This window comes from Coregonus clupeaformis, unplaced genomic scaffold (genome assembly GCF_020615455.1).
Source record: "Coregonus clupeaformis isolate EN_2021a unplaced genomic scaffold, ASM2061545v1 scaf1705, whole genome shotgun sequence".
Lineage (NCBI taxonomy): Eukaryota > Metazoa > Chordata > Actinopteri > Salmoniformes > Salmonidae > Coregonus > Coregonus clupeaformis.
Genome location: NW_025535159.1, coordinates 102084 through 116962, shown reverse-complemented (window position 1 = coordinate 116962; position 14879 = coordinate 102084). Strand labels below are relative to the sequence as shown.

The window sequence follows — 14879 nt, the reverse complement described above, 5'->3', positions numbered from 1 at the left end:
CGAGACTGAAAAAACAGCTTCTATCTCAAGGCCATCAGACCGTTAAACAGCCATCACTAGCACAGAGAGGCTGCTGCCTACATACAGTCTTGAAAATCACTGGCCACTTTAAATAAATAGAACACTAGGCACTTTAATAATGACACTTTAATGTTTACATATCTTGCATTACCGATCTCATATGTATATACTGTATTCTATACTATCTATTGCATCTTAACCTATGCCACTCTAATAAAGATAATGACGTTGCTCATCCATATATTTATTTATTCTTATTCCATTCCTTTACTTAGATTTGTGTGTATTAGGTTTTTGTTGTAGAACTGTTAGATGTTACTTGCTAGATATTGGTGCACTGTCGGAACTAGAAGCACAAGCATTTCGCTACACTCGCAATAACATCTGCTAACCATGTGTATGTGACAAATACATTTGATTTGATTTGACATTTGAACCCCTAAACTCTGTATTTTCCGCTGGCTGCCCCACCACCACAGAAAGCACCGGAGCTAGGCTGAAACACCTGCATTTTGGAGCTGCCTTACTCAAGAAAGCAAAAAAGAGACCATGTTTGTATGCGGCTTTGTTAACTCAATGATTTTTTGTAAACATTGTTTGCAAACTGATGTGTGACACATATTAATGACAAAATAACATGCGAAACAGGAAACAACAACAAAATAAAATGTCTAAACAGGTGGGGCTCTGAGTATTTTTGTAATACACCAAACATACTGCAAACCATTCAGATACAGCACATATGAGTACTATACCATTCAATGTAAACATGCATACACACCATTCTAGATGTTATCCCAAATAACCTCATACCATTATACAAATGGATATACAGTATATCTACAATAACTCTATTCTATCCAGGAATTCCAAGTCTCATGAAAGGACTGTGTGCTGCCACATTGGCCTATATAATACACACCTTTGTCTAATGTCATACAGGAATTGACCTCATTTATCCATTGAGACCTATTAGGAGGATCCCCATGATGCCACTTAAAAAGTTCTATATATATGACTAAGCTAAATCAAAGATGTATTGTAATGTTTTGCCCACCACCACCCTTCCTCAATCAGGGGACTAAACTGTTATCTATTAAAAGTATTGTTTAATTTGTATCTCATTTTCAATATTGTCTTTCCATGTCTTTTTTCTTATTTCTCCTCCAATCATAGTAAGACATACAGGTGTTTAATACATTGGACAGACTTTATAAATAAACATCCCACAATTGCAAGTGGGAGCTAAAAGTTCCTGGTCCCCCAGATTATCGTCTACTCCTCACCCAGATCTCCCCACCCCCTTCAGCCCACTGCCCCAGTGTGATTGACACACAAAACCAAACAAGAAACATTAAAGAACAGTAACCCTCACAAAGTACAAAAACATATTGTTATTATGTGTTTCTTTGGTATCAAGGAATTCTGGATGCAAGAAGGTAATGAACACTTAGATGGAGAGTTGATACAATGTATTTAATATACGGTACCGGATTCAGCATAGCAATCTGCACGTGGATTACATCTTATTGTCATAACTACTAGACAAAGGAAATCTCTTAGTTTATATAGCCCTTTACACATTTCTTCAACAACTTCTGGTAACCGTCAGTTGGCACTCCCCACCCTGATGTTATCCCCTTGTACCCCAGGCAGGATATTCCATCTATCAATCATTCTAAGATAAACACCAGTGAGCTCCCTAGACATCCTGGTATCCTTGGCATTCGGACTTTGTGACACCAAGAGTGACCTATCTACTGGATTTAACCTCGTCTCTAAAACCATGTGAAAACACGTCATATCACACATTAAACAATATATTACACAAAGAAACAATACTACAAGAATACATAAACTCAAAGTAAAAATTATCATGTGACTCATCAGCAACAAATTGAATGTGCATCCCCTCTGATGGTTAGATAAGACTGCTCAATATTATAAATCCACTCTCATTGAATTTAGACAAGAAGGACATTTGGACAATTTATACAAAATACGTTTTTATTCACATTTTCAATAAAAAAAAAATTATTTTTTCAAGTAGACAGGCAATACAGTTCAGTTCAACACAGGTACAAAAGGGAAATACAAAATATAAATAATAATTTATACAAATAAAAAACAATAATTTATGGATTTAAATATAATAAATAGACTAACAGGGTCCCACATGATTGTATTCATGCTTTATAAACTGGTAAGGGCGTAGCTTCTGAGATGAGTCTGGATGATCAGTACATCTGTGCTGCAAGGATATCCAATCTTTGCAGATGACGTTTCGTCTCTTTCCTGATGAGCTCCCACGCCTGTGCACTGTAGTTCTGAAAAACACAGAAAAATGTAAATATTAGTGGGGTGAACTTTCTTGGCAATATAATGACCATTTTGTCTTGAACAACAAAGAAAGGATTGGTGTCGTATGTATTAAGCTTCTCAGAGTAGGAGTGCTGATTTAGGATCAGTTTTGCCTTTTAGATTATTATAAATAGGAGGACAGAGGAGACCTGAGAGAAGACCTGATACTAGATCAGCACTTCTTCTCTGAGACTCTTGATACATATGGCCCCAGAACCTCATTTTTTTAAAGGAACCCTGCTCCTGTTTAGCCTAGCCTAGTTTATACTAATTTGATTACAGGTATCAAACACGTTTCCATACGAAACCAAACTCACCATTTTTCTCAGAACCTTCCTATTCAACTTCTTGAAGTACCGTTTCAGTCTCCTCTCAGGTTTCATGGCAGGTGATACCTGTTGGACAAAATTAAACAAAACATTAGCGTCATACAGATGTAGGATCTTAATTCGACCTCTTTTTTAAATGAGAATTTTCCTGCACGGCAGGAAATGGAAATTTACAGCGTATTCAAGGTTTAAAAAGGATTCTAAAGTTTGTAATTTCAACTTTAAGATATCAAACTTGAATGTCCATTAATTATAATCCGCAATAATCCACATTTCTCATTGCTGCAGTATTATTTTCGTGATGTTGCAAACTGGCTCAACATCTATAATAACCCATATACAGTACATTCTGAAATATTCAGACCCCTTTCCTTTTTCTACATTTTGTTACGTTACAGCCTTATTCTAAAATGTATCAAAGAAAACAAATTCCTCATCGATCTACAGAAAATAACCCATAATGACAATGCAAAAACAGAAATACCTTATTTACATAAGTATTCAGACCCTTTGCTATGAGACTCATAATTGAGCTGAGGTGAATCCTGTTTCCATTGATCATCGTTGAGATGTTTCTACAGGTGATGTCCACCTGAGGTAAAATCAATTGATTGGGCATGATTTTGAAAGGCACACACCTGTCTATATAAGGTACCACAGTTGACAGTGCATGTCAGAGCAAAAACCAAGCCCTGAGGTCAAAGGAATTGTCCGTAGAGCTCTGAGACAAGATTGTGTCGAGGCACAGATCTGGGTAAGGGTACCAAAAAATGTCTGCAGCATTGAAGGTCCCCAAGAAAACAATGGCCTCCATCATTATTAAATGGAAGAACTTTGGAACCACCAGGACTCTCCTAGAGCTGGCCACCCTGCCAAACTGAGCAACCAGGGGAGAAGGGCCTTGGGCAAGGAGGTGGCCAAGAACCCGATGGTCACTCTGATAGAGCTCCAGATTTCCTCTGTGGAGATGGGAGAATCTTCCAGAAGGACAACCATCTCTGCAGTACTCCACCAATCAGGCCTTTATGGTAGAGTGGCCAGACGGAAGCCATTACTCAGTAAAAGGCACATGACAGCCCGCTTGGAGTTTGCCAAAAGGCACCTAAAGGACTCTCAGACCATGAGAAACTAGATTCTCTGGTCTGATGAAACCAATATTTAACTCTTTGGCCTGAATGCCAAGGGTCACATCTGGAGGAAACCTGGCACCATCCCTATGGTGAAGTATGGTGGTGGAAGCATCATGCTGTGGGGATGTTTTTCAGCGGCAGAGCGATCCTTGATTAAAACCTGCTCCAGAGCTCTCAGGACCTCAGACTGGGGCGAAGGTTCACCTTCCAACAGGACAACGACCCTAAACACACAGCCAAGACAATGCAGGAGTGGCTTCGGGAAAAGTCTCTGAATGTTCTTGATTGGCCCAGCCAGAGCCCAGACTTGAGCGAGACCCGATTGAACATCTCTGGAGAGACCTGAAAATAGTCCCCCTTGGCGTTTTTCCTATTTTGTTGCATTACAACCTGTAATTTAAATTGATTTTTATTTGGATTTCATGTAATGGACATACACAAAATAGTCTAAATTGGTGAAGTGAAATGAAAAAAAATTACTTGTTTCAAAAGAATTCTACAAAATAAATCACAGAAAAGTGGTGCATGCATATGTATTCACCCCTTTTGCTATGAAGCCCCTAAATAAGATATTGTGCAACCAATTACCTTCAGAAGTCACACAACTAGTTAAATAAAGTCCACATGTAGGCAATCTAAGTGTCACATGATCTCAGTATATATACACCTGTTCTGAAAGGACCCAGAGTCTGAAACACCACTAAGCAAGGGGCACCACCAAGCAAGCGGCACCATGAAGACCAAGGAGCTCTCCAAACAGGTCAGGGACAAAGTTGTGGAGAAGTACAGATCAGGGTTGGTTATAAAAAAAATATTAGAAACTTTGAACATCCCACGGAGCACCATAAAATCCATTGTAAAAAAATGGAAAGAATGTGGCACCACAACAAACCTGCCAAGAGAGGGCCGCCCACCAAAACTCATGGACCAGGCAAGGAGGGCATTAATCAGAGAGGCAACAAAGAGACCAAAGATAACCCTGAAGGAGCTGCAAAGCTCCACAGCGGAGATTGGAGTATCTGTCCATAGGACCACTTTAAGCCGTACACTCCATAGAGCCGGGCTTTACGGAAGAGTGGCCAGAAAAAAGCCATTGCTTAAAGAAAAAAATAAGCAAACACGTTTGGTGTTCGCCAAAAGGCATGTGGCAGACTCCCTAAACATATGGAAGAAGGTACTCTGGTCAGATGTGACTAAAATTGAGCTTTTGGCTATCAAGGAAAACGCTATGTCTGGCGCAAACCCAACACCTCTCATCACCCCGAGAACACCATCCCCACAGTGAAGCATGGTGGTGGCAGCATCATGCTGTGGGGATGTTTTTCATCGGCAGGGACTGGGAAACTGATCAGAATTGAAGGAATGATGGATGGCGCTAAATACAGGGAAAGTCTTGAGGGAAACCTGTTTCAGTCTTCCATAGATTTGAGACTGGAACGGAGGTTCACCTTCCAGCAGGACAATGACCCTAAGCATACTGCTAAAGCAACACTCGAGTGGTTTAAGGGGAAACATTTAAATGTCTTGGAATGGCCTAGTCAAAGCCCAGACCTCAATCCAATTGAGAATCTGGGGCATGACTTAAAGATTGCTGTACACCAGCGGAACCCATCCAACTTGAAGGAGCTGGAGCAGTTTTGCCTTGAAGAATGGGCAAAATCCCAGTGGCTAGATGTGCCAAGCTTATAGAGACATACCCCAAGAGACTTGCAGCTGTAATTGCTGTAAAAGGTGGCTCTACAAGTATTGACTTTGGGGTATATACTCAGTTTTCTATTTTTTTTATTTTTTCACTAACTCAAAGTGGTAGGCATGTTGTGTAAATCAAATGATACAACCCCCCAAAAATCCATTTTAATTCCAGTTTGTAAGGCAACAAAATAGGAAAAATGCCAAGGAGGGTGAATACTTTCGCAAGCCACTATAGTTGTGCAGCGATGCTCCCTATCCAACCTGACAGAGCTTGAAAGGATCTGCAGATACAGGTGTGCCAAACTTGTAGCATCATACCCAAGAAGACTCAAGGCTGTAATCGCTGTCAAAGGTGCTTCAACAAAGTACTGAGTAAAGGGTCTGAATACTTATGTAAATGTGATATTTCAATTTTTTACTGTTAAGACATTTGCAAACATTTCTAAAACACGGTTTTTCCTTTGTCATTATGGGGTATTGTGTGTAGATTGATGAGGGGAAAAAAACAATTTAATCCATTTTAGAATAAGGCTGTAACGTAACATGTGGAAGAAGTCAAGGGGTTGCACTTCATACGTAGATTTGTTCACTTCTAGAGTTAGTAGGCTACACCTAAAACAGGGCCCTCCAACCCTGTTCCTGGAGAGATACCGTCCTTTAGGTTTTCACTCCAGTCCTAATCTAGCACACCTGATTAATTAGCTGCTTGATAAACTGAATCAGGTTAGTTACAACTGGGGTTGGAGCGAAAACCTACAGGAGGGTAGCTCTCCATGAACAGGGTTGGAGAGCCCTGACCTCAACAGTGATTATACTTTAAAATAGACTCGTTACTTACACAGGAATTAAGGTTCTCAAATTGGCGTTCAAGAATGTTGAGGAAATCATCCAGGTTTTTCTTGTCCCAGGTGACAGCATTCATATTCCCATCAAATAGTTGTGTGATTTCATAGATGGTCTCGTTCAGGAACCTGACTTTGTCCTCAAACTACACAGGATGATATAAAACAAATATTAGAAACAGTATAGGCTTCCGTTATGGCATCAATATAACATTGGGTCAAGACCGCTATACCAAAGCATATCAGAACATGATGAGTCAAAATTCAAGTCTTTACCTCAGCATCATCTATGTGTCTGTAAAGTGATGTTGGGAAAAAGACAGGGGCATTCTGCTTTGTGATATCTCCTCCCTGGAAAACAATCAATATAGTATGTTAAGTCACGTGTCAAATACTTCAAGAACAATCAAGACTGACATAAAGTATAGCTTATACTGCAAGTACAGTAGGCCTAATGTAGATAGCCTCTCTTGATATCTCTGTCACTATAGCCTTAGCGCCCTTTTACTATGGCTATTCAAATATAGGCTAACAGTTTTCTGACAAAGAGGCTAAACATGAAACGTATTACTATTTTACTTGGTTGGTTGTTTTGCTGTCCTTAATACATGCATTCAGTCTGCTCTTACAGCGTGCTGATAACTCACCATCTGGTCCAGCAGGGAAAGGTATTCTGCGCTCAAGTGTCCGTAGTGGTGTCGGATCCAGTCACAGCAATGACACACGCTCTGCATACTGCAAATAATAAGAAAAATACACGTCCAACTCTGCATTGTATACATTGTAAATAGCAGTTTGTTTCGCTCTTAGTTTTCCACATGAGTTTGAACATCTTGCCTGTGTTAAGTAGTTTTATGTGGAGTTGGGAAAGGGAAAACTGTATGGAGAATTTCCCCCGATCAACCTACCGGAGGCGAAAACTTTCACTTTCCAGACTACACATGCAGCCATAGGAATTCCATGCCTGCTCCGTCTTCTGGACGACCAAATCCCAATAAATCTATACACATTCTCCTTGAAATCAGCGTTGAATGATAGTTGAACAACACGATAACATTATTAAATGTAGATATCGGCTAGGCTATTAGCGAGAATAGGCTATTCACGAGCTATGCTTTCAACTGCTAATAACTTCGCGTGAAAATATTTTAAAAAAGTCTGATAACAAAATCGTCGAAGTCGAAATAAAACCCACACTTCTTAAGAAATGTAGCCATATAAGACATTAATTTAGTGGGTTTCGTTCAAAGTTAGTCCGAAATATTGTTCCACAGCTCCGGCAAGTCCTCTGCTGTTGCGCTACAAATGAAAAGTGAATGGGAGACGTCAGCTTCACTACCCCAATCTCTCAACTATCATTTTCACAATGACGTAACCAACTTTCACCCTCCTGTTGTCTGCTGGTGATGCAATGTTGACAAGCAACGACTACCTGATTTGTTGGAACTTTCTATTTGTCGTTTTCTTTAAAAGGGGAAAATGAAAAATAATACGTGACTATAGTTCCTTGGTATAGGCTACGATATCAGGGATATTTTCCCTATAATGAATAGTTTTGACAGGGCTATAACCTACTGTTGTGTGTGTGTGTGTGTGTGTGTGAATGTGTGTGTGTGTCATAGTGTGGTGACCGTTTTTGAATGACTATGCAAGGTCAAATCTTGGCATTGATTTATTTCCCCCCTTTTCTATATAATATTGAGATTAATTTAGAATGTACAAAGCCTATGAAACTGTAAAGATCATATACTGTAGGGAAGTGGTCACCAAAACTGTCTGCACGTTCCTGGAGACCAGCAGGAGGAGGTAAAGGATTTTGTTCCAACCCAGCACAAACACACCTGTTTCACCAGGGTCTTGATAAGATGTCATAGGTGGTTTCATCTTGAAATGTCATGTTATAGGCTAAAATATGAGATGTAGCCTAATTATTCTGCTGGGCGTCTCAGAGTAGGAGTGTGATCTAGGATCAGGACCACCTCTGTCCATTCATTATAATCTAAAAGGCTAAACTGATCCTGGATCAGCACTCCTACTCTCTGAGACGCTTTATGAATATGGGCCTTGGTGTTATTAGATATAGCCTTAATAGGCCTTATGTATAAAATACATGTAATCTATTGGGGACCAGCCATGAGGATGAATCAGAAGGATGAGGATGAATCGTGAGAGAGCTACGGCTTTCAAGGAGAGGGACACTAATCCGGACGCTTATAAGAAATCCCGCTATGCCCTCAAGCGAACCATCAAACAGGCAAAGCGTCAATACAGGACTAAGATTGAATCCTACTACACCGGCTCTGATGCTCGTTTGATTTGGCAGGGCTTGCAAACTATTACGGACTACAAAGGGTAACCCAACTCCGAGTTGCCCAGTGACGCAAGCCTACCATTCGGACTACCTAGGGGCTAAATGCCTTTTATGCTCACTTCAAGGCAAGCAACCAGTTGTTCCGGACGACTGTGTGATCACGCTCTCCGTAGCCGATGTGAGCAAGACCGTTAAACAGGTCAACATCCACAAGGCCCGTGGGGCCAGACGGATTACCAGGACGTGTACTCAGAGCATGCGCGGACCAACTGGCAAGTGTCTTTACTGACCAACATCCCGGAAACCCTAGACCCACTCCAATTCGCATACCGCCCCAACAGATCCACAGATGACGCAATCGCAATCGCACTCCACACAGCCCTTTCCCACCTGGACAAAAGAACACCTATATGAGAATGCTGTTCATTGACTACAGCTCAGCATTCAACACCATAGTGCCCACAAAGCTCATCACAAAGCTAAGGACCCTGGGACTAAACACCTCCCTCTGCAACTGGATCATGGACTTCCTGACGGGCCGCCACAAGGTGGTAAGGGTAGGCAACAACACATCTGCCACTCTGATCCTCAACACAGGGGCCCCTCAGGGGTGCATGCTTAGTCTCCTCCTGTACTCCCTGTTCACCCACGACTCCGTGGCCAAGCACGACTCCAACACCATCATTAAGTTTGCTGACGACACAACAGTGGTAGGCCTGATCACTGACAACGATGAGACAGCCTATAGGGAGGAGGTCAGAGACCTGGCTGTGTGGTGCCAGGACAACAACCTCTCCCTCAATGTGAGCAAGACAAAGGAGCTGATCGTGGACTACAGGAAAAGGAGGGCCGAAAACGCCCCCATTAACATCAACGGGGCCGTAGGTGAGCGGGTCGAGAGTTTAAAGTTCCTTGGTGTCCACATCACCAACAAACTATCATGGTCCAAACACATCAAGACAGTCGTGAAGAGTGCATGACAACACCTTTTCCCCCACAGGAGACTGAAAAGATTTGTCATGTGTCCCCAGATCCTCAAAAAGTTCTACAGCTGCACCATCGAGAGCATCCTAACCGGTTGCATCACCGCCTAGTATGGCAACTGCTCGGCATCCGACCATAAGGCGCTACAGAGAGTACAGCGTACGTCCCAGTACATCACTGGGGCTAAGCTTCCTCCCATCCAGGACCTATATACTTGGCGGTGTCAGAGGAAGGCCCCAAAAATTGTCACCCAAGTCATTGACTGTTCTCTCTGCTATCGCACAGCAAGCAGTACCGGAGTGCCAAGTCTAGGTCCAAAACGCTCCTTAACAGCTTCTACCCCCAAGCCATAAGACTGCTGAACAGTTAATCAAATGGCCACCCGGCTGCTACTCGCTGTTTATTATCTATGCATAGTCACTTTACCCCTACCTACATGTACAAATTACCTCGACTAACCTGTACCCCCGCACATTGACTCGGTACCGGTACCACATGTATATAGCCTCGTTATTGTTATTTTATTGTGTAACTTTTCATTGTATTTTTTTACTCTAGTTTATTTAGTAAATATTTCTTAACTCTATTTCTTGAACTGCATTGTTGGTTAAGGGCTTGTAAGTAAGTATTTCACTGTAATGTCTACACCTGTTGTATTCGGCGCATGTGACAAAGACAATTTGATTTGATTTGAAACGTGATACCAAAGAGTCAGAGAGCAATATTTCCCATCACATACATCATCAATTTATTGCCTATAGTTTTACAATTCTAGGTTTAGGGGTGTGGGTAATTGGAACAGTAGTTAGCATGGCAATAACAGTAGCAACAGGCCTGCAGCCACAACACAGGAGCACTGATCAAATCGTTGCTGTGTGGTGATGTTCAAAGCGCTGATGTGGCTGACGTCTTCATGAGTTTTAGCGCTAGCTGTGATACCTGTCCATGGTGCTGAATTGTCTTCTTATGTCGCATGACAGCTGTTTTACAAAAAGTTGTGTGATGTCATCAGTTTCACCTGAGTCTTCTCCCAAGTAATCATGCACACCTTTGGCCGACGTATCGAATTGGGTAGGGAATATGTAGTTTAGAGAGCGTTTGCACATTGGGAAGACGTCGCAGAGACATCATAATAGAATGTTGGTATCTGGCCGACGTATAAACTATGTACAGTGGGGAGAACAAGTATTTGATCCACTGCCGATTTTTGCAGGTTTTCCTACTTACAAAGCATGTAGAGGTCTGTCATTTTTTATCATAGGTACACTTCAACTGTGAGAGACGGAATCTAAAACAAAAATCCAGAAAATCACATTGTCTGATTTTTAAGTAATTAATTAGCATTTTATTGCATGACATAAGTATTTGATACATCAGAAAAGCAGAACTTAATATTTGGTACAGAAACCTTTGTTTGCAATTACAGAGATCATATGTTTCCTGTAGGTGTTGACCAGGTTTGCACACACTGCAGCAGGGATTTTGGCCCACTCCTCCATACAGACCTTCTCCAGATCCTTCAGGTTTCGGGGCTGTCGCTGGGCAATACGGACTTTCAGCTCCCTCCAAAGATTTTCTATTGGGTTCAGGTCTGGAGACTGGCTAGGCCACTCCAGGACATTGAGATGCTTCTTACGGAGCCACTCCTTAGTTGCCCTGGCTGTGTGTTTCGGGTCGTTGTCATGCTGGAAGACCCAGCCACGACCCATCTTCAATGCTCTTACTGAGGGAAGGAGGTTGTTGGCCAAGATCTCACGATACATGGCCCCATCCATCCTCCCCTCAATACGGTGCAGTCGTCCTGTCCCCTTTGCAGAAAAGCCTCCCCAAAGAATGATGTTTCCACCTCCATGCATCACGGTTGGGATGGTGTTCTTGGGGTTGTACTCATCCTTCTTCTTCCTCCAAACACGGCGAGTGGAGTTTAGACCAAAAAGCTCTATTTTTGTCTCATCAGACCACATGACCTTCTCCCATTCCTCCTCTGGATCATCCAGATGGTCATTGGCAAACTTCAGACGGGCCTGGACATGCGCTGGCTTGAGCAGGGGGACCTTGCGTGCGCTGCAGGATTTTAATCCATGACGGCGTAGTGTGTTACTAATGGTTTTCTTTGAGACTGTGGTCCCAGCTCTCTTCAGGTCATTGACCAGGTCCTGCCGTGTAGTTCTGGGCTGATCCCTCACCTTCCTCATGATCATTGATGCCCCACGAGGTGAGATCTTGCATGGAGCCCCAGACCGAGGGTGATTGACCGTCATCTTGAACTTCTTCCATTTTCTAATAATTGCGCCAACAGTTGTTGCCTTCTCACCAAGCTGCTTGCCTATTGTCCTGTAGCCCATCCCAGCCTTGTGCATCTCTACAATTTTATCCCTGATGTCCTTACACAGCTCTCTGGTCTTGGCCATTGAGGAGAGGTTGGAGTCATTTTGATTGAGTGTGTTGACAGGTGTCTTTTATACAGGTAACGAGTTCCAACAGGTGCAGTTAATACAGGTAATGAGTGGAGAACAGGAGGGCTTCTTAAAGAAAAACTAACAGGTCTGTGAGAGCCGAAATTCTTACTGGTTGGTAGGTGATCAAATACTTATGTCATGCAATAAAATGCAAATGAATTATTTAAAAATCATACAATGTGATTTTCTGGATTTTTGTTTTAGATTCCGTCTCTCACAGTTTAAGTGTACCTATGATAAAAACTACAGACCTCTACATGCTTTGTAAGTAGGAAAACCTGCAAAATCGGCAGCGTATCAAATACTTGTTCTCCCCACTGTAGAACTGTAGAATTTAGAATGTGCAAGACGTCAATGAGCAAACAATGTCTAAACTGCATCATCTCAATGTATACAGGATACATCATGCCTACCCACTAAGCACAGTGCTGTCTGGATTGGCCGTCTTTATTTGGTCTGATTTTTGTGAAGTCCGGACTTAATTTCAACGTCCACGGACAAGTTTGGATAGCACAGTACAGTAGAGACCAGCAGAGTACAGTTCATTACAATAGAGTGTACAGTACAGTACCGTACAATACAGTAGAGCACAGTAGAGTACAGTTCATTACAGTACAGCATACAGTGCAGTAAAGTAAAGAAAAGTAAAGTATAATTCAGTGCAGTAGAGTACAGCACAGTATAGTGTAGCCTACTTTACTCTAATGTACTAAACTGTACTGAATTAAACTCTACTGTAATCTACTGAATTAATATCTACTGTACTATACTGAATAAAACTCTACTGTCCTCTACACTACCGTTGTGACGAGTACTGAGGATACGAAGAGGCAGGACGCAGACGCAGGAATCAACAATGTAAAGGATTACTAAACACTGAGCAATACAACAAAGAGCGAGAACACAACAAGACACTAACAATCACACACAACACAACACTGAACAGTCCAGGGCTATATAGGGGTGGTGATGAGATGATGAGGTGCAGGTACGCTGGAGGTTATTAGGGTGCATTGGGTTTCCATTCTGGTGTTGCCGAGGTGGTGCGCTCAGACCAGTGGCTCAGTAGACCGGCGAATCAGAGCACCGGAGGGGAGCAACGGGAGGAGACGTGACAGAATCCCCCCCCCCCTCCCCCCGGTTGTGCGGCTCCCTCCGCAGGACGTCGCCAGCCAGGAGGACGACCCCGAGGACGAGGAGAGTCCAGCAGGTCCCTCACCGCATACGCCAGACTCCCGTCAATGTCAAGGGGCGGAGGGGGCGTACCCCGGGGGACGGCATCCGCCAGAGGACCAGGAACCACCGGCCTGAGGAGAGACACATGAAAAGTGGTTGAGACACGGTAGTGAGGGGGAAGGAGCAGCCGGTACGATACCTCATTTATCCGCTGGAGGACCTTAAACGGCCCCACAAACCGGGGGCTCAGTTTCTTGCAGGGCAGGAAGAGAGGGAGGTTTTTAGTGGACAGCGAGACACGATCACCAGGCTGGAATACGGGGGCCTCACTGCGGTGGCGGTCGGCTTGGTCCTTCTGCCGACGAAAGGCCCTCTGGAGATGGACATGGGCAGCGTCCCAGACCTGTCCGGCCCTGCGGAGCCACTCGTCAACAGCGGGCGCATCGGTCTGGCTGGGTGTCCAAGGGGCCAGGGCCGGCTGGTACCCCAGGACGCAGTGGAAGGGAGTGAGCCCCATGGAGGAGTGAACGAGGGAGTTGTGGGCATATTCTGCCCAGGGAAGAAACCTCGCCCACTCACCCTGCCGGTCCTGACAGTGGCAACGAAGAAACATCCCCAGCTCCTGGTTCATGCGCTCCACCTGCCCATTCGACTGAGGCCTATACCCGGAATTGAGGCTGGCCATGGCTCCGATCTTCTCCAGGGAAAGCCTTCCACACTCGTGAGGTGAATTGGGGGCCACGGTCCGATGTCCTCCGGAAGTCCATAATGCCGGAAGACCTGTTGGAACAGGACCTCAGAGACAGTTGGCAGGCGCAGTTGGAGACGGAGGCAGGATAGGACCCTCCAGATCCTTCCTTTCTTCTGTATGGTGCATCCTGGAGAGTGCGTCGGCTTTCACATTCTGGGATCCTGGGTGGTAGGACAGAATAAACTGAAAGCGAGTAAGAATTTGGGTCCACCAGTCTTGACGAGAGTTCATCGGTTTCGCTGCCCATATGTGCTCCAAATTCCGGTGGTCAGTGAGAATCCGGAATGGATGGACTGCATCCTCCAGCCAGTGTCTCCATTCCTCCAGAGCGAGGACCACCGCCAAAAGCTCCCTGTCTCCAACTCCATAGTTCCTCTCTGCGGGGGTAGGCTTTTTTCGAGAAAAAGGCACAGGGATACATTTTCTCTGGCTTACCTTGCCGCTGGGAGAGGATCCCACCCACGCCCTCCTCAGATGCGACCACCTCCAGGATGAAAGGACGAGCTGGATCTGGGTGTTTTTGGAGGAGCGCTGAGATTAACCTCTCATTCAGCCTCTTGAAGGCAGCGTCAGCCTCAGGGTTCCAGGCCAGCTTCTGAGGACCACCCTTAAGGAGAGAGGTGAGCGGGGCGGCTATGGAGCTGAAGGACCTGATGAAACGCCGGTGGAAATTTGCGAAGCCCAGAAAGCTCTGCAGGCCCTTGATGGTGGTGGGGACTGGCCATGACCTGACAGTGTCTGTCTTCGCTCTTTCCATGAACACCCCTTGAGGACTGATCCTGTATCCCAGGAAGGAGATGGCCTGTTGGTGGAATTCTCGGAA

The 14879-nt window shown here is 44.0% G+C and overlaps 1 protein-coding gene across 2 annotated transcripts; it reads right to left on the bottom strand.

The window, feature by feature from the left end:
- Nucleotides 1–2079: 2079 nt before the first annotated feature.
- Nucleotides 2080–7668, bottom strand: LOC121564805 (interferon a3-like). Of its 2 annotated transcripts, XM_045218656.1 has the most exons (6): nt 7284–7668; nt 7023–7110; nt 6652–6726; nt 6372–6521; nt 2700–2777; nt 2080–2348 (listed from the first exon to the last, which is right to left on the bottom strand). In XM_045218656.1, the coding sequence occupies exons 1-6, from the start codon at nt 7316–7318 to the stop codon at nt 2259–2261; spliced, it is 516 nt and encodes a 171-aa protein (XP_045074591.1). In that variant the 5' UTR covers nt 7319–7668; the 3' UTR covers nt 2080–2258. The 2 variants fall into 2 exon arrangements, with proteins under 2 accessions (XP_045074591.1, XP_045074590.1); XM_045218655.1 differs by lacking the exon at nt 7284–7668 and having other exon boundaries at nt 7023–7267.
- Between the last annotated feature and the right edge of the window lie 7211 nt (nt 7669–14879).